General features: G+C 36.8%; 2 protein-coding genes across 6 annotated transcripts; one reads left to right on the top strand and one right to left on the bottom strand.

The window, feature by feature from the left end:
- On the bottom strand, positions 1-23,900 carry LOC115447460. 3 transcript variants are annotated; one of them, XM_037443990.1, is made up of 13 exons: positions 23,719-23,900; positions 21,969-22,010; positions 19,814-19,863; positions 16,985-17,137; positions 16,179-16,298; positions 15,742-15,879; positions 13,957-14,150; positions 13,090-13,199; positions 8,064-8,292; positions 5,953-6,102; positions 4,475-4,555; positions 3,320-3,443; positions 1-1,710 (listed from the first exon to the last, which is right to left on the bottom strand). In XM_037443990.1, the coding sequence occupies exons 2-13, from the start codon at positions 21,990-21,992 to the stop codon at positions 1,539-1,541; spliced, it is 1,545 nt and encodes a 514-aa protein (XP_037299887.1). In that variant the 5' UTR covers positions 21,993-22,010; positions 23,719-23,900; the 3' UTR covers positions 1-1,538. The 3 variants fall into 3 exon arrangements, with proteins under 3 accessions (XP_037299887.1, XP_037299888.1, XP_037299886.1); XM_037443991.1 differs by lacking the exon at positions 23,719-23,900 and adding an exon at positions 22,599-22,615; XM_037443989.1 differs by lacking the exon at positions 21,969-22,010.
- On the top strand, positions 22,136-26,002 carry LOC115447459 (KIF-binding protein-like). 3 transcript variants are annotated; one of them, XM_030174500.2, is made up of 2 exons: positions 22,136-22,268; positions 24,179-26,002. In XM_030174500.2, exon 2 carries the CDS (start codon positions 24,287-24,289, stop codon positions 25,940-25,942), a length of 1,656 nt encoding a protein of 551 aa, XP_030030360.1. In that variant the 5' UTR covers positions 22,136-22,268; positions 24,179-24,286; the 3' UTR covers positions 25,943-26,002. The 3 variants fall into 3 exon arrangements, with proteins under 3 accessions (XP_030030360.1, XP_037299884.1, XP_037299883.1); XM_037443987.1 differs by having other exon boundaries at positions 22,230-22,372; XM_037443986.1 differs by having other exon boundaries at positions 22,266-22,376.
- Positions 26,003-26,019: the final 17 nt, after the last annotated feature.

Genomic DNA, 26,019 nt, shown 5'->3' on the forward strand with positions numbered 1-26,019 from the left:
TATCATTCAGTATATATTTATTTCATATAAAAATATTTTTATGGCTTTGCCTACAAAAGTAACATGCACAAGGTGCGTACACAATGATTCTTATATAATTTACAATAAATAATTTAACATTAACATATCATTTCTTTTCTTTACTAATCTGTTATACAAGATGTGTTTACCCCATATGTACTTAGAGGTTAAATACCATGAGGTAACTTCAAGTTTGAATAAAAATATTGAATATTAATAGTCACATTTATTTTCATGTTAATTATTTATTATTGATGTCAATAAATAAATATAATAAATAGGATTCCACAATTATTATTTTTTTGTAACACCTATTGCGTTTTAAAAGAAACTGAAAATGTGGTCGAGTTAGGTTTAAATCATGGAATCATTATTTCTAAATGATTCCTTATTCCGTATTCCGTAACCTCGTGGAATCCATAGATTGTCATATGTATCGCCCAAGCTATCACTAATAAGGCCCACAATATAAAAATAACAAAACTTATTCTAAGATCATTAAATACAAAAAACAGTATATAAACTATAGATTGATAAGTGTCTGGAGCGTTTTCACAACTGAAAATGTAAATATTATACGTACCAAAGTAATTATCTAGTTACTTTGGTAAATATAATATTTTCACTTTTATACAATTTGTCTAATTGAATCAACATTTTATTCAATATAATACAAGCAGCGTGTATATTTACAGTTTTAACTCGAAGAAATTCAATGAGTGAGCCGCATTCAACGTGTTACGAGAAACTATATATACAGTGTCTCTATGTACACAGTAATTATGGTACATACAATGCAATCGGCCTAAATCTATCTTCAAGGTAAGAAGATATTACATTGACCGCATCATACTTCACCACCTTACCATGTACTTATTGCATTTGATCGCCAGAAATATCTTATTTAATTCAATTCAATGGGCCTGTCGCTGACCACTGACTTATAAAACAAATATTACATTTTTAATAAATGAACTCAAATTACATATTGAAGACCTTTTTCTAAACTTCCCCAACTCATCACGGATTAATTTCACTTCAAGGTAATTTTGTCTAAAATATATCTCTAGCCTTGCACTGGTTATTCTCAATTTAGTTTTAGCGGAGTAAGGATAGACACCGCTGTAGAGGAACAGATGGTTACGTTCCTTTATGGAAAGGGAAGATTCCCAGTCGGGCAGATGTTTCCTGTGACCGTCCGCGGCCCCGCCGGCGGTTTCTATTCGGAGGTGGTATATATGCAACGCGTCGCTCAAATTGTGCCAGCGTAATTCAGGATCGTCTGTCGCCATCTATGGTGATTGCTTTTTATCACTACAGTTATGTCAACGCATCGGATCATCTTGCAGTTCCGGCGATGTTGACGAGATTGCGGTGTATGTATTGATTGTACCGCCACATAGTCAGAGACATTGCATAGATTTTTTTTTATTTTTTTATTTATTTATTTATACATATATTATAACACCATAACAGTTGAAGCTAATGCGATGTAAATGTACTAGTATGTTGTGAGGTCACACTGCATGCACGCTGGGCAGTGTGCCGTACAAGGTCCGCACGCCGTTCTCGCTCGGGACACGTGCGTGTGCGGCGCGCACGTGCGCGTTCACGTGCGCGTTGTGCAGCTCCGACACCTGCGTGCTGCACGCCGCGGCCGGGTCACCGGAGGAGCCTAGCGCACCACGCCTGGAACATCAGCCATAATACAATACCCGAAAAAAATTTAAGCAACTACTTGCGTGTTATTTTTTCTTTAACTAATTATAATCTTACTTCCATTTACTGGTTAGCAGGCCACAATATTTCCCATTTTTAAATTAAATAATTTAGTAGTGGAAACTTGTAATTGGCCTTCTTTAAGTTTATATTTTTCTATGAGTTGTACTAGCTGTAAGTTTCCCAAATAAAATAAAATAAAATCCACTGCTGAACATAGCCCTCCCCCAAAGATTTCCAGACGGACCTGTAGAAAGCCGCCTGCACCCAACGTATTCATTCAGTACGTTAAAGATCCTATTGTGAAAAAGATTTTAGTTTTTCCTTTCCCGCTACAAAAATTGCTATCATTGTGGCAACCGATAACGTCATAACACAAGCGAATTAGTTTAAAAAAATTAATTAAGAAAAGAAAATAATTTCTACAACAATAAATTCATAAGAAATATCTTTATTATAATCCAGGACATGATCTATGTGTGTGTTAAATTTAGCAATCCGTTTAGCAGTATCTGCGGTTTCGTCGAACATAGATATTATCTTAATGTCGAAACATTGTAACAAACTGTTGCATTTATCATGTTACTTAATAAGAAAGTAAAATAAAAAGTAAGATGTTAGTATTGGTAAATAAAGTTATACCCTCTTTATATCACTTATAAATAATAGTCAGTTGCACAAAAATACTAAAACATAACTAAATGAGCATTTTTTCTCCGTGTATCATTAGAGAATACCAGATAATTAAAAGGCAATTAAAACGAAAAGCCAAGTCTTTCGCCGATAGTCCTAATAAAACATGAAACTTTTTCCTAGAAAACTAAAGTGAGTACCCAACAATTACAACATTGAACTTTAACATGTTGTTTAAAGAAACTTAATACCGCCAAAGATGTAGGAATAATATGCCGCAATGTCGACATCGGATGCAATTTTTTTTACTAAATACCAAAAAGCATAAACTCAACAAGACGTACATTCGATTTGCATAAAAAATACTAATTAAATCCGATAGCATTTGATCACAGGCAGTCATAAATACCTATTATAATACAGTGTAATGTAGCGTATTTTTTAATATCGTTTTAATATTTTTTATGTAGTCGTTAAGTTATCGACTATTTTGGACTGCGCGTCGACGCCGGCGCAGACTTCGCTCGCCGCAAGCACGACGCCCGGCTTACGAAAGAATTTTGAATTTATAATGTTTTCCCGAAGCTGTATTACCTTTAAAAGTCAATTATAATCAAGCCTAAGTGTGTTTTGTTTAATTATGTACTAATAACTCAATATATCATCGGTCGGCAACACGGGGCCCGAGGCCCGCTAACGATCTGTTTGTGGCCCGTGATTGCTATGTAATAAGGCTTAAACATCAAAATAAATGTATTAAATTAAGAGTAAGCGCATTTAAAGCAGGGTTTCTAGGTTTAATGTTACGCGTACGGCATGCCTTTAGTTAATTTTGCCACCTTGTGGCTCTTGCTTACCAAAAGATTGATGACCGCTGCAATATATGGTAAGCAAATTCCATAGTTACAATTACAACAGCGCATGAGTACTACAAAAAAATACATACCAGAATTCGTTGCCCGGGTGCGCATTTCCGTCCCAAGCGTACATCATGACGAGCAGACACCGCGCCCTGGCGCCCAGCAGCTTGGAGGACGGCTCCCGCTTCTCCACCAACACACAGATGCCCTCTGCGACCATACAACATTTATGACTTACAATTATGCCCGTTGACGTATTTTAGTTTTTACCCAGGGTGCAAGGTCCATGCCACCAGGACGTAATGCTGGAAGAGTTACCCGAGCACATGTCAGAAATAAGGTGGTCAGAAAATGGAGAGAATGTTTTTTTGTCTGATCCTCAGAAATAAAACGAACGTATTTTTTTGTTAACAAGAGAAGCGCACGCTGATATTCGAACCCAATATAATAAAGTCGGATTTTATCAAGGTTTGTGCTCTCCTAACATTGTGCGATGGATAAGACCTAGAAGAAATGTGTAGTCTCATGTTAGATCATTTTAGGCAAATATGAGAGGTCGTCGCCAATTTAAATATTTCAAAATGTCTTAACGTTGTCTTACTCCTTATGACACAAGGTTTACATTTAAAGTAGATTTAGACAATGCGGCCCGTCGTTTTTTTTTTTATTAATAGCAACCGCTATCTCTGTAAAGAGGAGTATTCTGCCAGTGTCGACTGTTCAAGTGACGCATTCATGTCAAAAAATAAAAAAGTTGAATTTAACAAACTGAAACTCGTATTACTATTACGAATAATATTAGTTAATATTACATGCTGACATATAAGGTTTTTTTTGGACAGCTGCCGTGGTTATCTCCGGGGCTACCCTGCGAACGAGTTACAGGCGAACCCCGACTCAGCAACCACGGCAGTCCCTATGAAGAATTGGTCCTACCGTTATCATCGAGGGCCACCACCACGGCTATCCGGTCTCCGGGCCTGGGAGGAAGAAAGGAGGGGACAAAGTGAAGGAAAAGAGAAAGGAGAAGGTACCCTCTAGGATAGATGGAGGGGAGAAGGGGAGACGTTCGCGAAACCTTATAGGCCTCAATGTGTATTTACAACCATAAATACTGAACTGTGTCGGGGATGGATGATTATGGATGATAGGAAGTTCTACTTTCAATATCGTAGAGATATCGACCAAAAACTTTGACTAACTTCACTCGTTAACGACAATTCGTTATCAACTTCACTTACCTTCTGGGTGTTCGCTTTTCTCCAAAAACAATGCCGACTCCGAATCAAATTTCTCCTTTTTAATGTTGGTTTGAAACAGCGCTGAAATTTATATAAAGGTAATTTATTACAAAACATTTGCTATAACTGGTCGGTAGGCGCCTAAGATTATTTATTTATTGCCATTGACGTATATTCTATAGACACGAACGTCCATATAAACTATTTGTTCAAAATCTGAACTAAAATGGCAACGAAAACATCACTGTTATAACCTATTTATTCACTTGAACAACAAATAAATTTACTTATTTGACTAATATTTTTTATTCAAATCCAGGTTTACACTTAGACTCCTGTTCTTATATCATGAGCGCCACTCCGCACACAACCACAAGCCGACAATATTGACCATACTAGTCAGTTTGAATGGATTGCAGTTCAATTCAGTTGAACACAATGAATGTTCGAAATGTCAAATCTAGTACGTAGAACATATATATCAATGTTTATTACACACTTATGCATACATGATATGCGGGTGGTATTAATGCAAGACATTCTCAACCTGTTAACCTAACAAATATTTTTACTGAAGACAAAAAGAATGAAATACATGGACACAAAAAAGACGTATGTATTTTAAAAATGAATGCGTGTAATGATAAATGTGAGTCTAACAGTTATTTATGTGTGTAGATGTATGCGCGGCTGTGCCGTATAACGCGAATGTTCAGTTGAGACCTAGTTTTTATTTTTTTGTATTGTTCAGTATTATTTACAACTACCCAGTTCTTGTGTTAAAATCTTAATAAAATTCAATATTTATTTATATAATTACCGGTGGTCGACCAGTAGTCGAAATTTCATTATCAAATTCACTATATTTATAACATACATAAATTAAATTATCTGCACTCTATACGAAATTTAATTATGCCAAATCTCACTCCACTGCCGTACCCGCAACGTACTTAAAAAGTAGTACAACGTTGCTTATTCACATAATAATATCGATAATGCCCGACTAGTATCAGTCAGGTCAGAATTGTTCGTGTGCGGAACCGTGACACTGCTCATAGGTTCCTAAGTAGATCAAAAATTAGATAAGGAACGAACTGGATTCATTTAAAACGAACTGGTACACTATAGCTCGCTTCGTGGAACAATCTTTAGGTGACCTTTGCCCAACATTGTAATATTATCGGCTAATCTATATATAGAAATGAATCCCTATTTCCCTTGGTCACGCCATCACGCAAGAACGGCTGGACCGATTTCACAATTTTTTTGTTGTGTTTCTTATTGTCAGAAGGTTCTTATAAAACAAAAATACAAAAAATTGCGCGGTAAACTAGAAAATTTAAGAAAACTAAACAACAATATTAATTTTACATAACTGTCAGCGATCGACAGAATGCGCGTGCGCATACATAGTTAAGACAGGACAACGTCTGTCGGGTCAGCTAGTACAATATAAAAAATATTTACAATATTACCTGCGATATCCGGCGAGGGTTGTATGTAGGAGAAGTTGACGTACGCGACGTGATCGAGTAGGCCTGCGGCGAGCAGCGCACGCGCACGCTCCACGAACGTCAACACGTAGACGTCGACCTGGTGACGCGACACGCGCCACACGCCCAGACCTGACGCGCAACTTCCCGTTATAGCTCGAGTAACTGGACGTGTTTACAGTATTCACACCAATACAACTTTACACAGTATATTGTTTCCACGGTTAAACCACTGAACTGATTTTGGTTAATTTTGGTATAGAAATTATTTGACACTTTTAACCCGGAAAACATTTTCTAGTTCATAAAATAATCTATACTATTATATAAAGCTGAAGAGTTTGTTTGTTTGTTTGTTTGTTTGTTTGTTTGTTTGTTTGTTTGTTTGTTTGTTTGTTTGAACGCGCTAATCTCAGGAACTACCGGTCCAAACTGAAAAATTCTTTTGCGTTGGATAGCCCTTTGTTCGTGGAGTGCTATAGGCTATATATCATCACGCTATACCCAATAGGAGCGGGGCAGTAATGGCTAATCTCAGGAACTACCGGTCCAAACTGAAAAATTCTTTTGCGTTGGATAGCCCTTTGTTCGTGGAGTGCTATAGGCTATATATCATCACGCTATACCCAATAGGAGCGGGGCAGTAATGGCTAATCTCAGGAACTACCGGTCCAAACTGAAAAATTCTTTTGCGTTGGATAGCCCTTTGTTCGTGGAGAGCTATAGGCTATATATCATCACGCTATATTCAATAGGAGCGGAGCAGTAATGGCTAATCTCAGGAACTACCGATTCGAACTGAAAAAATATTTTTGTGTTGAATAGTCCTTTGTTTGTGGAGTACACAAAGTTATATATCATCACGCTATGACCAATAGGAGCGGAGCAGTAATGGCTAATCTCAGGAACTACCGGTTTCAACTGAAAAATTCGTTTTGTGTTGGATAGCCCTTTATTTGTGGACCGCTATAAGCTATATATCATCACGCTATGACCAATAGGAGCGGAGCAGTAATGGCTAATCTCAGGAACTACCGGTTTGAACTGAAAAAATCTTTTTGTGTTGGATAGCCCTTTGTTCCTGGAGTGCTATAGGCTTTATATCATCATGCTATGACCAATAGGAGCGGAGCAGCAATGAAACATGTTGCAAAAACGGGGAAAATTATGAGTTTTGAGAGCTTCCGTTGCCTGCGCTGCGTAAACGGTTAAAGTTATGCAACAATGATGTATGACGGGATTGTTTCACTTAAAAAGTTCTAAATAATATAACAAAGTCCCCCGCTGCATCTGTCTGCCTTAACGTGTTAAACTCAAAAACTACCTAACGTATTAAGATGAAATTTGGTATGGAGACAGTTTGAGACCCTGGGAAGAATATAGGCTCCCGGGAAACTACTATTTTTATAACGGAAAACTTTAGCCTGAAAAACTTTATAACGCGGGCGGAGCCGCGAGCAAAAGCTAGTATTATTATAATTTAATGGTCAAATACATAAATACAAATAAAACATCACACGCGTGTGCATTGCGTTGCCATGACGACGAACCTATTTATTCAGAAACTACACACGCGCGACATATGTGTTGTACACACCAACTTATACAAACGAAGTAATTCATAAAAATGCATCTAACACCAACATTTCTAAAGTACGTACTGTTACATCCCTTAGATATACACATATTTGATGATAGAGACAAGACCTTCTGTCAAGTCATTGCAATTATCACTATATAGTATAAAACAAAGTCGCTTTCTCTGTCCCTATGTCCCTTTGTATGCTTAAATCTTTAAAAATACGCAACGGATTTTGATACGGTTCTTTTTAATACATAGAGTGATTCAAGAGAAAGGTTTATATGTATAATAACATCCATTAAATGGTGGAGAAATATTGCATCCGTGCGAAGCCGGGCGGGTCGCTAGTTACAATATAAAGCCCGAACACAAGCCGAGTCTCTCAGTCTGTCTCTATCCATTGTCCAGTCGTCACGCTGCTATTGTTTTTAAAGGAAAAACTGTATTTCTTTTTTTAAAATCCCTGTCGCCCTGTATCTTGTAACAGTACCAACAAGTAGACTCAACTCACCACATCCAATGACATTAACGAACGCCGGTCTCCCGTCAACGCGGGCCCTCTCGTTGGCCTCCAACAACACGGTTTCCGCGAGCAACGCGATCCGTTTGTAGAACGCCTCGTTGTCAAACACCAGGTCTTCTTTAGTGATGCGCACGTACCGCTCGGTGTAGAGCCGCTCGTCGCCGGCGCGGGAGCCGATCGCCAATGAAGATTTATCTACTTCCGGATCGTCTTTCACCTGATATTATATGAAATGATATGATTTATTTGAAAAATGTTATACATTACTAGCTTTTGCCCGCGGCTCCGCAACGGAAGCTCCCAAAACTAATAAATTTTCCCCGTTTTTGAAACATGTTTAATTACCGCCATTACTGCTTCGCTGCTATTGGGTATAGCGTAATGATATATAGCCTATAGCACTCCACGAACAAAGGGCTATGCAACACAAAAACATTTTTTCAGTTTGAACCGCTAGTTCTTGAGATTAGCGCGTTCAAACAAACAAACAAACTCTTCAAACTATAGATTTATATTCCGTCAATATTAACTCTACCACCAGTTCGGAAAGCATTTTTTACTAAAGAAGAACGGGCAAGAAACTCTGGTGTTGCTCGCTTCAAAATCAGTTTAATGACTACAGTACATAATATAAAATAAATAATAAAATAAATAAAAAGCCTTTTATTTCTAGAAATGGTTAGTACAGTTGATTAGTTTTTTTTTTTTTTTTTTTATGTTATGGGTTTTCCAGAACCCCTTCACGGGTAAAGGCCTCCTCCAAAGATTTCCAGCGTTCTCTGCTCTGAGCTTTCTGTATCCAATCATGACCTGCTATCCTGATAATCTCATCTTGCCACCTCGTAAGCGGTCTTCCTCTGTAGCGTTTGCCTTGAGGCCCGGTCCATGTCGTTACCCTTTTTGTCCAGCGGCCGTCTTGCAGACGCGCTACATGACCCGCCCATTTCCACTTAAGCTTTAAGGAGTGGCTTAAAACATCGGTTGCTTTTGTTAAGCGTCTTATTTTAGTGTGACGTATTTTATGGACCTTCCTAATATTGAGCATGCTACGTTCCATACCCCGTTGACAAGTAGATATTTTATTTCTTGTCTTTTGTGGTAAACTTCCAAGTTTGACAGGCGTATGTTAGAGATGGTAAGATGCATGACGTCATGACTTTAGTTTTAAGTTTTATGGGCATATTGCTTTTAAATATTTCTTTATGACACCAATATTTATTCCAGGCCAGATGTACGCATCTTTCAATTTCTTGGTCGTTGCTGTTCCTGTCGAAGCTCATTTGTTTCCCCAGATATATGTATTTTTCTGTATACTTGAGTGGTATATTATCTATAAAAATTGTTCTATTCTCTTTGCTGTTTGTCATCAACCTAGTTTTTGATAAATTCATTTCCAAGCCTACTTGTTTACTATGTTCGTTTAGCGATTGTAGCATGAACTGTTGTTGAGAGTATGATTCAGAAAGCAGAACTAAATCGTCCGCAAAGCGCAGATGGTTAAGGTAATGCCCGTTGATATAGAGTCCGCATTTCTGCCAGTCGAGTTTACTTATTATGGATTCCAGTACGGCGATGAACAAAGTCGGGGACATAGGGTCGCCCTGTCTCACGCCTCTCTTGATAGGGAAACTAGAGCCGATTTTTTCGAGTTTTACTCTACCTGTACTGATATTATATATACTTTTTATTATCTCTATGTACTCCGTATTTACACCTTGTTCTTCTAGCGTATTCCAAATGCTTGTATGAGAAATTGTGTCAAAAGCTTTTTTGTAATCGATAAAAGCGATGTGTAGAGTTCTTTGTTTTTCTTGGTACTTTTCCATCAGTAAGTCCAGAGTGTGGATGTGGTCGACAGTAGAATAGCTTTTTCTGAAGCCCGCTTGTTCAATCGGCTGTGACGATTCTAGAATAGCTCTAATTCTTCCGTTTATCAGGCTTGAAAAGATCTTGTATAGACAAGGTAGGAGACTTATTGGTCTGTAGTTCTCGATGTCGTGAGGAGCTCCTTTTTTATATATTAAGAAAAAAGGATTCAGTTTTTAGAAAAACAAGCACGACAGCGTAATATTGCTTTCTTCGGCATAGAAGAAAAAGATACATCATATAAAGACTTAGAGGACAACATAATTAAATTTATAAAAGAGTATTTCTCGATTGATTTAGACACTAGAGATATACAGGAGGTAAAAAGAGTGGGGAGGAAAGGAGAAAAGCCCCGGCCATTAATAGTGACTTTCTTAACTCTTGGCACGAAGATTAATATTCTCAAGCAAAAAAGATTGCTCAACAACACAATGTATTATATAAATGAGGACTACCCAAAATATATCTTAGAAAAAAGGAGAGAACTACAAAAACAAGCAATTCAAGAGCGCGAAAAAGGCAATAAAGTCGTGATAAAATATGATAAATTGGTTATTTTAAAACCAAATAACAAGAGAACACTGCCTACATCACCAGAGTCAAACACTTTACCTCAAGGGGACAGCATTATTCAAATCAACAAAAAGAATAAAACTCTACAATCAAATTCCATGCGCAGATCAAATAGTATATCGGAAGGAGTACTAAAACCAGGCATTCTAAACTATCTAGTTAATAAAAATACCAACAATTCAACGCCGAACCAAGACAACGACAAAAACAACAAAAATATATAGCAACTAACGTCCACCTCTCACACAGATGAAACATACAACATACAAATTCAACAGAACTACAAAAATCTTCTTCCAAGACGGTTGGTCACCGAGGAAGAATATGACCAAAACCCTCCAGAGATCATAACAAAAAATATAACGGAAAAGAGTGATTTACTTGGAACTAAAAATAAAAACAAACTATACTTATTAACTTATAATGTAAGAACTCTGTCATCTTACAGTCATTTATTAGAATTAAATGTAGCGCTCAACAATGTGAAATTTGATATTATTGGATTGTCTGAAGTACGCAGAAGTGGGACAAAAATTGAGGAGTACGAAAATTTTATTCTCTGCTACACAGGAATTACACAAGGAATGTACGGAGTAGGATTCTTAATAAATAAATGCCATAAATCCAGCATAGAAAGCTTTACAAGTATTAGTGATAGAGTCGCACTCTTAAACTTAAATCTACAAAGTAAAAAACTAACCCTAATTCAAGTGTATGCGCCCACGGAATCAGCCACAGAAGCAGAAATTGAACGTTTCTACACAAACTTATACAAAGCCATCAGCGAAGCACACAAGTTCTATATAATTATGGGAGATTTAAACGCAAAAATTGGACAACCGACGGCTGAGGAATATTTGATAATGAAACCATACGGATATGGCGTGAGAAATCAAAGAGGACAAAGATTGATTGACTTTGCACTCGAAAATAAAATTGCAATCCTAAATACCTTTTTTAAAAAGAAACCTAACCGCAAATGGACTTGGCGTTCGCCTAATGGTGATTATAAAAATGAAATAGACTTTATTATTTCAAACAAGCCAAACATGATACAAAATATAGAAGTTCTAAACCTCAATTACTCCTCAGACCATCGCCCAATTAGAGCAACAATAACTATGGAAAAAATTAAGAAGATTAGAACTGGCTACACTGCCAACCCTAACTCTATGTTAAAGACTTTAGACGAAATAAATAAATATAGAGAAAATATTGCATCGCATCTACCAACTCTACTTAAATTGCAAGATAACTGCTCAATACAAAGTTACTACGATAAAATTGTCAACTCTATCTCTGAGAGCCTTCAAAATTCAAAAATACGAAATACCAACAACATCAAAACAAATATCATCCTATCAGAAAATACTAGAGGACTTATAACTAGAAGGCAGTCACTCCAAAGGACCAAAAACAAAACAAGAGCCATGAAAAACGAAATGGCAGCGCTCTACAAACTTATAAACAAACGTATAAAAACCGACTACGCAATTTATAGAACGAACACTATAGTAAAACATATAGAACATTCTGGTAGTACAAAGAGAGCGTATAAAGAATTACAAATAAACAAAAATTGGATTGAATGTTTCAAAAAGAAAGAAAACATTCTGAACAACCGAAAAGACATAATAAATATAGCAACAGAATTTTATAAAACTCTCTACAGTGACCAGAAGCACGACCATCCTCACCACACCAACATAAATTGCATCCACACAAAAATAAATGATTGTAGAGTATCACCATTCGATACTGAAGAAGTGTCCAATAGTATTAAGAGACTAAAAATAGGAAAGAGTCCCGGTGCGGATCACATTACAAATGAGGCCATAATAAAAGCTTGTACTTTACTGTCTCCATCGCTTACACATCTGTTCAACCGCATTCTAGAGTCAGCAGTTATACCTAAGCAATGGGCTGAGTCCATCATAATATTAACAGTACATAATAAAGAAAAGAAAAAATTACAAGTGAATTTTTATTATTGATTTTTAGAGCTGTTCACGTATATGCTCGCAAAATAAGGAATAATTTAATTTTAAATTTCCATACGAGTACACAACCCTCTCAGGAATCATGAAATATTTTATTACAGTATAGTTTTTACTAGCTGTGCCCGCGGTTTCGCCGACGTAGAAATCAGTTTGTCACAAAGTTTTTTCACGCCTAAATCCCGACCAACAAGATTATTTATAACTAAGCGACCTCTTCAACAGTCATAAGTATTAGTATATATAGTAATATTTCCGAATATACATAAGATGATCCCGGAACACGACGCACTTATGTGGGCCACTACGGCGGGTATATAACGCTATATAGTTTTAGGAACTTTTGTGGCGAGAAATCCTTCTCATGCAGGCCAACCCACAAACTATACCTAGTGTATTAAATAAACATTAAATCTCAACTTCACCACCTCAAACATGTAAAAACAGGAATATATAACTAGATAATAAACGGAAACTTGTGTTCTGGAATGGGTAGGCAGAAGTGATATTTTTCACTCAAGGTTCCTCGAGTTAATTTCCTATTACTAAGGATAGATACTTCCGGTAAGGTATCTTACCTCAAAGAAGGTGTCCCACAGGAGACGCCACGCAACACTCCCTGTTCGAGGGACCAAAATCTCTTCGCAGTCCATACGGCCGGGACGTTGAAAGCGAGGGCCGACACAACCTGAAGACACGGAAATAATTTTATAACGACATCTGACGGCCTTCCACTCTCTATCTGACTGGGTTGGTATAGAGTACACGTTTTTTATAAGATTACTAGCTAACCCGACAGACGATATCCTGTCAACTATGAATTTGCAGCGCGCATTCTGTCAATCGCTGAAATGAACTCTTCTTGAATTTTCTAACGTTCCGCTCAACTTCCTTAATTTTTTCTTTCGTAAGGTCCTTCTCCTGACAATAACAAACACAACAAAAAATAATAGTGAAATCGGTGCAGCCGTTCACGCGTGATGGCGTGACCAAGAGAAATAAGGATTCATATATACATATACAGATGGTAGTCTTCTCGGTTTATGATACGTTTGTGTTATTATTATAACGCTTTCATGGGTATACTTATAAAATATTCGCTATAGTCCAGGGGAGGCTCCTGGACCAAAATTTGAGAACCAACCCTTCCCCAAAGTTGAAAGCTGGCGACTCCTTTTATTCAGGCATCAAAATGACACCAGTGGCATGGATGAAATGATTAATGATTATCCCTCATCAGTAGCCACAGTTACGCCGGCTTGTTGGACAGCATTCGTAGCCTTATTCCGGAACGCGTCACTCGTAAAACATATGTGGGGTTTTACACCTTATGAAAACTTTAAAGCACTCTACTCGAAAATTTTCTGATTGCCGCTTAGACATATCAGACATAGATTGCTTTTGAAGCGTCGATATATATCGATGCATAACTAAGTATAACTGACCGATAATGACAGCGTTCTGCGTGATATCTTCGCTGGGCTCGCCTCTGTTGTGTCGCGTGCCGTCGTTGATGCATTCGGTGTGCCCGCTGACGCACAGCAACGCGGACAGCTTGATCTCGTCGTAGCTGAGGCAGTTGGCCAGCACGAGCGGGGGCTTCTCGTCGTCCGTGCCAACCGACTCCCACGAACCGGCCCTGTGTGAACATATCTTTATAATAGTGTAATTTCCTATATAATAATAATATCAGTCCTGTATTATATACTTGCCCACTGCTGAGCACGGGCCTCCTCTACTACTGAGAGGGATTAGGCCTTAGTCCACCACGCTGGCCTAGTGCGGATTGATAGACTTCACACACCCTCAAAATTCCCATAGAGAACTTCTCAGATGTGCAGGTTTCCTCACGATGTTTTCCTTCACCGTTAAAGCGAGCGATAAATTCACAAGGAATACACACATGTTTTTTAGAAAAGTCAGAGGTGTGTGCCCTTGGGATTTGAACAGGCGGACATTCGTCTTGGCAATCCGTTCCAAACCCAACTAGGCTATCGCCGCTGTTTAATTTAATTTCCTATGTTTTAATCAAATTTTCGGTTGAATCAGCATTAAAATTGGTTAACGAATGAAATGAATGTCGTTGGTTGAAATGAATAGTTTACAAAAGTAACTTTGAAGGTGGGAGTAAATTTAATGGACTGTTATGAATTTTACGTTCAAATCGACAAAGAGTAAGATTTAACACGGTTATGATTTATTCTTGAGAGGTAAGCCTGACGCGGAACGTTTTGTTTTATAATGTGTTATGGACCAAGCCTATAGAGTCCACGGCGACCGGACTAATGAGGTGTCATGCGAAATCAACAATACTTTCACAAGCGGTAGGGCTTTTTCATACTTGAAATATTATCGTAAGTAGGGGCGTGATGGGGTTATTGCGCTGTCCTTGTCTCACTCACGCAGCGGCTTGTGGCATTGGGTGACGTCACATTTCAATATAACTGTAATTTGACATCTTCCCCTTCCACCAAATTTCAAAGTTTTATAACTAATTTATTATTTTGTAAATTCTTTTTCCGATATATAGATGAAATACATTTTTGATAAATTTATTTATAAAAGTCGTCAACTACCCTATTGGATTGGTCTTGGAATGCAAGAGTGTAATTTTATTGTTCAATTAAGTATAAAGTTAAGTTAATTATCATATGATAGACTATTGGGTGATTATTGGTGATTACACACATACACTCACGCCCTTTTTTTTACTAAAGCGGTAGGCAGAAGTGCAACTCACTAGTTGAGCCTCTAAAAGTAAAGTAAGCCCGCTTTACACCGTGTATACTCTGTTCCCCAGTGCGATAGTGGACGAGCCTGTTGCCGTATCGTGCCTAAATTGTAGAGTCAAGGCTTACTCTAAGCAGTAAAGGACATATATAACTGCCTGACCCTGGATTCGAACCCAAGACATCAGAGCGGTGATTGTAATGCACACTTAATGCCACTACACCACTGAGGTAGACATTGGAGATCATGTCACGTGGAATGCCCCACTTACTGTCCCAGCCAGAGGCATAATTAAACGTTAAATTTTCTAGACCATTCTTTACTATCAATATCAATGCCTTATTTACATTATCATCAAACGAACTCAATCTTCAATCCATTCCCGATAATCGACCAATCAAAATGCGCCATTTACAAACGTAAAAAGCTTTGCTGTGATTCGCCCATTTTGACGATGGATCGTGGTTGATCGTTAAAAACTTCGGTTATTGGAATCTTACCCGGACTCTTGGGTGATGAGGTTGTACTTGTCCCTCGGGCCGATGAAGCAGATGGCTCTCTTCAGCAGGATCCTGTCGATCAGCTGCGGCACCGTCATCTCCTTGTATAACTGCTTCTCCACGTCACTGCCGTACTCCCTGAAAGTAGCGTATTTGATTATGTTTGAGTTTGTGTATTTTTTTATATGTAACAGAAATTAGTACAAAAAACATATTTTATAAAAAAATAGCATTAAAATTCGATAAGATATGAGGCAAAATAAAAATGTAAAAAAAAAATTGTCAATTAAACCAGAAGCCAAATATTATGTGACCTTTGAAGCGGGAAAGGCTTTACAGGCGAATTTGCGAGTAGTTAGTCGTATATGATAAAAAAAGGAACAAATTGATTTAAATACTCTATCGCAGTAGTGCGTGTGCGCATAATCAATGCTCACCTCTTGTAGAGTATGAAGTGAGCCATCAGCCGCAGCAGTCGCTCATGCACCACCGGGTACGTGGACTCGATGTTACTCTGCAGCCTCTCCACCGGCCTCGTCTTCTTCAACTCCACAAGCCTGAAACGAGTACCACCCACCCTTACATTTCATAAATAATTATAATTAATCACATTCACCACCACATGTTATAACATTAGATCTTGTTATGTTTTGTCACTTATTACAATGTTTTATCCCTTTTGTCTGCTTTAAGTTTCTACTTATATACCTAAATAATATTAGTAACAAATATTATTATTTTTGCCGCTGTACTAATATATAAATTTGCATGCCGTGGTCTCCTATAATTGAAGAGGCACGTCACATTGTTAATTGTACAAATACTACGACATTGTATTTATTATATGCCGTGTATCCTATGTTGGAGGTCCTTAAATAAATAAACAGAGGTGAAGTGAGAGCAATCAGTTTATTTCCACCAGAAATACATACACCATAGACACCAGTGGCCATATCACGCGCAAATATGTTTCCAAAGCACATTTTGGTAGGAATCCTCAAGGCAAAACTTTCAAACGAGGTTTAAAGAGAGTCTGGCTTGACTATGCACTTGATATAGCTTTCGTCTGTTGGCGACTGTAACCACTTAACATCTGATAAGCCATCAGCTTAACCGCCTCTGATGGCGATAGAAACGCATAATATGTATCCGAGTCGGTCAAAGGCACCTCAACTATTAAACATGACAATAATTTTACCAAATAATAATAGTTCATTGTATTGTTAGTCATTTCAAAATATACCTCATGGTAGATATGGGGAAAGGTATCGGGAACGCATTGCTCCTCTTGATCACCTCCTCTAGGTCGTGGGAGAGCTGGGAGGGCGGTGCTGGTGCGTCCAACAATGCGGCCGCCTCCGGAGACATCTCGAGATACGCCCAGTTCGGCTTGCACCTGCGATGCGCACAATATTTTTTCACGAGTGATTGGAGTGGTAGCTACCATAAGCGTATACGGAGGGAAGCGGGTGTCCGTCTCTACCCCAGAAATTTGTGGTGTCCTGATGAACCTGATGACCGTCTATAACATCTCGTCCGCCACGCTAGTCTAGGAGAAGTTGGTAGACTTTACTTTTTAATTCTATCAAAAACCTCTGAAGAGCCTTAGTTATCTTCATCAACATATCTTAATGATTCCCTTTACAGTGAAAGCGCGCAAATAATCGTCAATGACGAACTTTTCTTTGAAAGTTAAGGTGTACGAGGCCATTCCCTTGAAATGCTGTGCTGTTACCCACTAGATAAGATTTGCGCTCCAAAATAAATATTGTTTATAACCGCAAATTTTTTTTTAATATGTACTTTTTTTTCAAATTACCGCATACAACCGTTCAATAGAATTAGATAAAGTATACGCAGGTAAATAAAGTCGTCATTTCACGTGCAAATCACTTTTACTTTAATCGAATACGAAAATTTAATTCAGGAAAGTCTTCTACTCGGCTACAACGGCGAGAAAAAATACATTCTATGTGGGAAAACCTGTTAATTTATTTACCCTTCTGTTACCCAACCACAGGGCAAGAAATCCGTGCCATTCTTACCAAAAATATATTTTATGGGTCACAAAATGGCGGCCTGCTCTCATCCGGAAGAATGCCTGGTTTCCATGAAACTTGATTCGAGGAAATACCCACGCGAGTCTCGAGCGAAAACTACATACTAATTGTACTTGATCGAATATTTCCGGCCAATGCATTATCAACTTTATACATATAAGAGGAAAGTCGCAAATATTCAAGCAAATACATCATGAATCATACACCAGTTATCAACAAGCGGGGAACTCTTGACCACAAATCGCGTGCCTCACAAATCGGGCAAACGCCTCAATATTTACATCTCAAAATAAACAAAATTTATCCTTATTTAAAAGCTGTTACAAAACAATTTCGCATTCTTTTTATTAGAGTATTTTTACTGTGTCGGCTCTAAAGGCATGAGTTAGTCATGTTCTTGGAAAAAGCTCATTTTACACAACCACATAGTGTTTCGTAACTGACCCGTCATGAATGCGTAATAATCAATAAAGTTATATTTGCTAAATCAATTTAGTACATTTAACAAGCATGCTTATGACACATACTACACAATATAGAGAATACCATAGCCATTTCAAACTAATAGTCGCGCTGAGATCTTGGAAATAAAATAATGAACCGTAGGCATCGATATAATATCTACTAAGTACTAGCTTTGGCGCGAACGAAAGCGCGCTCCGAACATACACTGTGTTCAAATGATTTGAACTGATATCCATTCAAACTGACTTTAGAATGGTCAATATTGACAGCGAACAGTGACGTTTTGGTTGCCATTTTGGATCATATTTTAAACAAATAGTTTATAAGGACGTTCGTGTCTATAGAATAGGTATACGTCAATGACCCTAGGTGTCTCAAAAAACGCGACTTGTAAGTCGATGACGTTTAATATCAAAGAGAATACAAATACTACGTAAGATTTAATATTTGATGTTTGTGATTGATCATGAGAACAATCCGCCGGTCACGGTTCTTTCAACCATTCCCAATAAAACGACACGGAGTCGTCTAGGTATAATTCTAGAGGCTGTCGTAAGGATGGACGCAAAATCTCGCTAGTCGATATTATATCTTAACCACATTATACCACCATATGTAATCACTTTGCAGGTCCTAAGGTTCCATTCACACGTATCCACACCACATCGATAAACTGTGTTTAATATAGGCCACGCGGTTGAATTCAGCGGCAATATGTGGTGCGTAAGAATGGAATGGTCGTTTTTATACAAATTATATTATTGTAAGTGCCAACCACGTCACAATTACGTTACCACTGCTGGGCCCTTATTCTGTATGATAGTGTAAACGCGTAACGCGGCCGTGTCATGTTATCTCCGAGAAATGTGCGTGGAATGGTATTCTGTAAGTCAAATTTCTATAGTCCTAAACATGACGCGTTGTGTTACGTGCTTGTTAAGCACTGTTAAAATAACGTGCGGGATAGAGCATAAGGCCCCTGGACAACGTTTTGTCGCTACAATGTGATGTGGTTGAGGTACTTGTGGATGGATCGACTTATTTGCTTCATAATTAATTGACAAAAGTGGCTAGCAGAATAGTTTCCAATAGTATTTCATTAAAGTACATTTTTGTTTTCAAACATTGATAAACGGTTTTCCTGCTTCGTGGATTTGTGACTCATAAAAAGTAAGCATAAAGTTATTTGAATGAGTCATGGTATTTCACAATTTGCGTGTTACATCTATGGTTTCACAATATTATGGTTACAACTATCAATTGAGAGGAATCTAGTAGCGCAATCGGGTTAACAACACTACTGTGTTTAATTTGAACTCTATTTTTTGGACGGTCTAATTTCAGACCTTAAAATAGAACATATTATACTACCATAAAAAAGGATGTTTCTACGTACATTTTTAGGAAGATTTATTTGTTAGATATGTATTTTTTTATAATTATTAACAATTTCACAAAAGAATTATATATCCGTCTTTTTTCATGATAACAGCAGTATACCCTATCCTACATTTCGTTTATTAATATTGCGTATTGCGCAAACTCACCATTTTAATTTCTTCAGAAGCGATTCGATGTCCCTGTATTTGGAGATTTTCTGAAAATAACACAGACATTATTACACCTTACTGCCAAAGAACGTTCTATGCTTACTATTGGCGGTAGGATATATTTTGGTCGCTATCCGGCGGATATATTTTGTATCCGCCGGATAGCGACCAACGTGGACATGTTAAAGCTCCCCTATAGTTACCCTATATCTATGTGTAATCAGCACACTTGTGTCGCTTTGGGAAGGATACTCTCTCGTCAGCCTATATTCTACCAGGACCTTACTCCGCTTACCATCAGGCATAGTGGGATCAGCCATGCTCGTCAAGACTACAAGTTATGACTGGACCACAATTCAGTTTTTAAGCTAATGATATTTTAGACATAATCACCAATCAATAGCCAATAATTTGACATTTCTTTGGCATGTGATGTGAACTCATATACTATTCATGCCTCATTCCTGAAGCAGAAGTACAGATAGTGCACCCGCATAGAATTGACTTTACATTGTTTAAAATAATCCACACTTCGCTATATTTAAATATCACCGTATTTAATAGTAATAATTAATAAAATATTACGACTAAGTAAGTCCCTTATACACATAATTAAAAAAGAAATATTGTGTTCTATTTACGTTTACGAACAGGAAAACTATTCTTATTTAATTTAATAAATATGTCACGGAAATTCCAAAGACATCTTTCGACGACCTGTAACGACTAAACAATTTTAATAGGCATTTAAATAATCTATTCCTTTACAAATAAGCAAGAATACATCCGTAATTTAACTCATCACCGCTAATCCACTCCATTTTCGACTTAAATACTTTTTTGGATTTAGCACACTGAAGAAAAAACACTGAGTGGATGTTTGCTAGAAGTAAACGCAAAAAAGCTGAATGGATTTAGATGAAATCTAGCACAAGAATTAACTATGTCCTGGATTAAATCATAGTCTACTTTTATCCTCGTAAATTGCTTCCATGGGAAATAATAGTTTTTTAAAACGGACGGTGCGCACATCGCATAAGTGATTTAAGCATATTTGTACTGGAAAAGGCTTATCACGCGGGCGAAATGCAGCACCTAGTTGATTATATAGAATCTTTGAAGTGACTAAAATAATAATAGCTCAAAGCAAACCCTTTTGTTTTATTAACTTACCTGACACAAAATAAATAAATATGTTACAATAACTATTATATAGCTAACTATAACAAGTTGTAAGATTTTCTTGTATTTTTTTCAATCATTTAAAGGTAATTAATTTAAGTCATCACTGTCATTACTATTATGCGGTCATTGCTTTACTATAGGGTAAATGTACTGATTACAGGTTATTGCATGAGAAAATTTGTCTTGCACGTGAATAACATTTTTTTATATGTTGTTTATAAACATACTATAGTATAGTATATAATAGGTAGTTATAGATATAGTATGTAATATAAACAGCTTAAAAAAATTAAACCTTACCACCCCATAAACATTAGCATTGGCGGAGCAGAAGCTTTGTCAGAAAAGCTGGTTAGTTTAGGTGATCAATGAATACAATAGACATAATCAAGACAAACAGTAAAAATCAACAATGACCATCACCATCCAAATATTAACATATTTGATACACAAATAGCTGGTGTTTCCTATGCAAAAGATTTTTTGTATACAAACATGACCCAAGTTAAACTTAATGGAGATGGATAGTCTTCTTACTAATAAATGTTGTATGTCTCTAATACTAATAATTATTCAGTGATTTATCTAACATTTAGAGTTAATTTACCATCAGAGGAAGTGAAACAAAACACTATATATGACATAGTCTCTATTTTATTTATTACCCTGATATATTCTTATATAAATGTGTTATTTGACGACTTCAGTGAATGTTGATGTGCATTATGAGATTTTATGTGATTGAATATCAGGGTCACAAGTGCTGATGCCATATGCCATGTTGGACTCCAAATTTATAGTACTGTTACTACTATAGCCATGATACTAACCATCCAACATCATACAATCTACTTGTCAGCTATACAAGAGTACAAATACTAAGATTACTTATCTTCTGGCATTTTTATAAGTGTAATGAAGTTTTTTAACACAAATTCAGACATGGCACAAAATAAAATGCACTTACAGCTCTCTTTGCCCGTGGCGCCATCGTCACTGATGACTAGTCCTGTCGGAATTTAGTGATTTGAGTCCGAAACACTAATTTTATACTAAATTTTTAATCTAGAATCAAAAATACTCTGAGCAAAATGTAGCACGAAATAGGCACAATAACAAATGGCTTACTGAACAATTTGTTTTTGTTATCCTTATCACATATTATCAGTTTAGATATTGTGATACTGGAGAAAAATAAATGTGTTATGTAGACGTGAATTAAGTGTGTTTTATACTACTTATTTTAACATTGATTCATAACAATAAGGTAAAGAACATACATTAATTTTGTTGCACAAAATCAGTGTAAAAAATGATATCCCAGCAAGCCATTATAATATAATGGTAGTTTATATTACTCTTCATAGACCGGTAGGTATGTTGCATTCTATCTCTGAACAATTGTAATAATGCTGCCCAGTTTAATTGTTGTACAATCAATAACACCGATATTAACAACAAATCTACAATACAATTAATTTTATTAGAATGATTAAGTTAAATGAATCATTTTTAACTATTTTATATTGTCTGTGTAAATTAATTTATTATTAATGAACGCAAATGATTTATAAATTAAATGTAATCTGATATTTACTCAGTGTTAATGTTACAGCAATATATAAATTATAATAACAGAATTTATTTCTTCAATATTTTTTTTTTTGATTAGTCAGCACTTAACTCCTTGTAGAACTGTACAAATCATTGCCAATTACTAATGATATAATTCTACCAACATTTAACTAGTTTCCTCAGAACTAATTTCAATGTTATGTATGAAATTCACTGGCTGGAAAATTGTCATATAAGTATAATATAATTTACTACCTCTAGGCTGCATTTCTGCTGGCATAAAAATGATTCTCCCGGATAAATATCAGCCTATAACACCATACACTATTAATAATAATAAAATATTATTATTTATGAAATGTTATGAAAAAAAAATACAAAATCAGTTTAGTAGTCCCTGGGAATAATGTGTTTAAACAAACTTTTCCTCTTTATATTAGTATAGACAGCTAGGATAATAATCTTAACATACTTACTATGTTGGTGGAATTCATAATGTGGTAGGATAAACAAAATATTTATGTTTGCAGAATGTGAGATTAATATATTGTAAATCTCGGACACAATGTATTTATGAAAATATTATTCCCGACTGCTACACAAAATTATGAATAATTTTATTTAAATGTGACATAATTGTAATTTTTTGTAAATGTTAAAATAAATACATTGTTTATTAAAAAGTATTTTTAAATTAAATATGTGTAATAAAATAATGACTTACAGAATAAATAAACTACTTTGCGATCGTAGTTCATAAACTATTTATAGATAACTTACTACCGCTTTTATAACCACAACTATCAGTTTTCCCATGTTATCAGTAATATATAGTGGTTTATATATCTTCGCACACTAGCATATATGGACCATTCAGTAAAATTAGTAAGATACTTAGATAACTTTAAACAATTCTTCCATTCTTGCTTAAGATTTTTCAGAACACAATGCACTGATTAAATCTTAAGTCATCAAAGTAAATTCTATTTCGAAATTGTTTTGCGTCTTCCTAACTAATTAGTTTCCGTTAAAACTCGCAAATAAGAAAATGTTAGACCGTAATTTCTTCGCTAACAACTTCATAAATCTACATTTATGTTAATAAAGTATGTTACACAAGAAATTTCTTCAAATAAACTTACCAATAAGTTCCGAACGTAGTCGGCAATGGTAGAATAAAAACTCATCCTGATGAATTGACTGTTGAAAATATTGTGTGCTTTGCAAATCATTGCACCATTATTTATAATATTTTAAAATAGGCAACAAAAAAAATAAACACGTACTTTTTGTTTACACTACGACACTTGACGTGTGACATTTCACATCAGGGTTGCCAGTGCGGATTAAAAGATTATACAGCCACTTATACAATAACCAACTACCAATACTAGTACTATAAGAAACGCAATTTATATAAAAAAAAAATTATGCAATGTGAACCAACCCGCCCTATTCCTTGTCCGCTCCGGCAAGTGGACGCGATCTGTAAGTAGCTGTGAAGTAACACATAAAGTATTCTACGTATTGTTTAAACTTTTTATAGATTTATATTTCTGGCTATAATTTTACTTTTTCAATACTGGACTTTTCTTTTTTCAGAACAAAAATTTTAAATATACCACGTCCGACGTCAAGTCAATAAAATTGGTTACCATTCAAACATAAAAAAATTCGAAGTGTATTTATAAAAACCAAATTTATCAAGCGATGGAAACTTTACATCGGATAACATCTACATTCGAAAATGTTAAACTCGCAATAAAGAACAAAAACTCATCGGAGCGGCTGCAGACCTTAAAGAGGGACATCCACAGCCTCTCCACTGAGCTTGTGGTCCTGGGCAAGGAGAACCATGACCAATACGTCAGATCCCTAGCAATGGAAGGGTACCTAGCGCTGCTTTCGGCAAAAACAATGCCAATATCACTTGGTGAGAAAAAGAACGTACTACATGTCGCATACGAAAAAATTAAGCCATACGCCCTCCGAGACGAGTGTCTTTTTATCCTCTTAAGAATTCAGAACCTTCTCTGTTACTACCTTATACAATTGGACCAGACTTCATTAGCCAGAGATATCCTCGAAAGCATGGAAGATCTTTATGACAATATAAGCAAATCGCAACCTGAAAAATTCTTGGACGCAGAGGACTTGTTTACTGCGGAGCCTTTGAGCAGCATTAAAAGAGTAAATCCTGAGAAGATAGACAAAGTTATCACGAACAATGTTCAGATGCAAGCGTTTTTGTACAACAAACTCAATGTGCCCGAAAAGTATACGCTTTATAACCACACGGCGCTGCGCAGACAGCTGGAGATGAAGGAAGGCACGCCGCAAGACTGGGCTCTGCGCAGCGCCCGCCTCGGGAACTACTTTACTTATCTGAATCAAATGGGCAACGCTCGCCACCACTTGTGCGCTGCATATCACGTCCTACGCACCTGTCACGACAACTGCAAGCTTATGCCCGAAGAGTTTGTTTTGCAGAAGGCTGACTTTGAAATGCACTTTTTGGAACTAAGCCACCATTGGGTCAAGTATGGACTGACGCTGTTCAAACTATCTAAGAAGAAGGTTTTAAACAAATATTTCTCGCAGCCATCGTCCAAATCCAACTTATGGAAGACTGTTGATTTATTGGAAGAGCATATGGAAGACAACAAATTTGAGGAAGAGAATGTCAAGGATTTGGGCGCAGAAAAATCTGGTAAAGGGGACTTTACCCCAGAGAAATTGTTTACATTCCCGTCGTTAGATCTGAAAGATATGGAGGCCCGAGTGCCTCTGGAGACGGTGAGCACGGTCGAGGAGGCTCGGAAACTGTTCTCGTTCAATCACAAGTGGTTGATGAGGGCGAAGCACTACTACGATTTTGAGCACCACTCAGCACAATACATCTCGTGCTCGTTACAGCTAGCAGAGCTGTATGAACACCTGGCGTTTTTCGAGAGGAACATCGACAACCAGTACAGCATCCAGAAGCGACGCGCCGACGTGCTGGAAACGCTCAACTCTCTGCTCAAGAGCTGCGATAATGTGATGTCGGTGCAGATTGATGTGATCCGAGAACTGTCGCAAGTGCAACTGGAACTGATGGCGTTGAACTTGCAGAAGTTGTGGCGGCAGGAGTCCCAGACCAACATCTTCAACATGGATACCGATGCCGATTCTATAATAAATTCTTTAGATTCAGAATCGAATAAAACTCTTACAGAAACGTTGAATACTTCGTGTAAGAATATGTTTTTGAGGAAAATGGAGGCAGCCACGTCGCTGAACGGGAAACTCTTTCGTCTAAGTGGACAGCTCGGACCCAAGACTCCTTCACAAGTTAGCTTTTGTACCGGATTGCTCAAGAATTGATGTAACAAATAATGTATGTAGATATGAATAACAAGAAATAAATTAATTTATGGTGTGTTCCGAAATATTTTATTAAA

Source organism: Manduca sexta, chromosome 27, assembly GCF_014839805.1.
Source record: "Manduca sexta isolate Smith_Timp_Sample1 chromosome 27, JHU_Msex_v1.0, whole genome shotgun sequence".
Taxonomy (NCBI): domain Eukaryota; kingdom Metazoa; phylum Arthropoda; class Insecta; order Lepidoptera; family Sphingidae; genus Manduca; species Manduca sexta.

What these genes read in the sequence shown, in the direction of transcription:
- LOC115447460 (XM_037443989.1), bottom strand. Translation starts at nt 23,808, where the DNA reads ATGATTTGCAAAGCACACAATATTTTCAACAGTCAATTCATCAGGATG. An exon ending in TTCCCCATATCTACCATGAG is followed by an intron (nt 16,299 to 16,984) that starts GTATATTTTGAA and finishes TACTCGTTTCAG; the next exon opens with GCTTGTGGAGTTGAAGAAGA. An exon ending in GCAGAACGCTGTCATTATCG is followed by an intron (nt 13,200 to 13,956) that starts GTCAGTTATACT and finishes CCGTGTCTTCAG; the next exon opens with GTTGTGTCGGCCCTCGCTTT.
- LOC115447459 (XM_030174500.2), top strand. Translation starts at nt 24,287, where the DNA reads ATGGAAACTTTACATCGGATAACATCTACATTCGAAAATGTTAAACTC.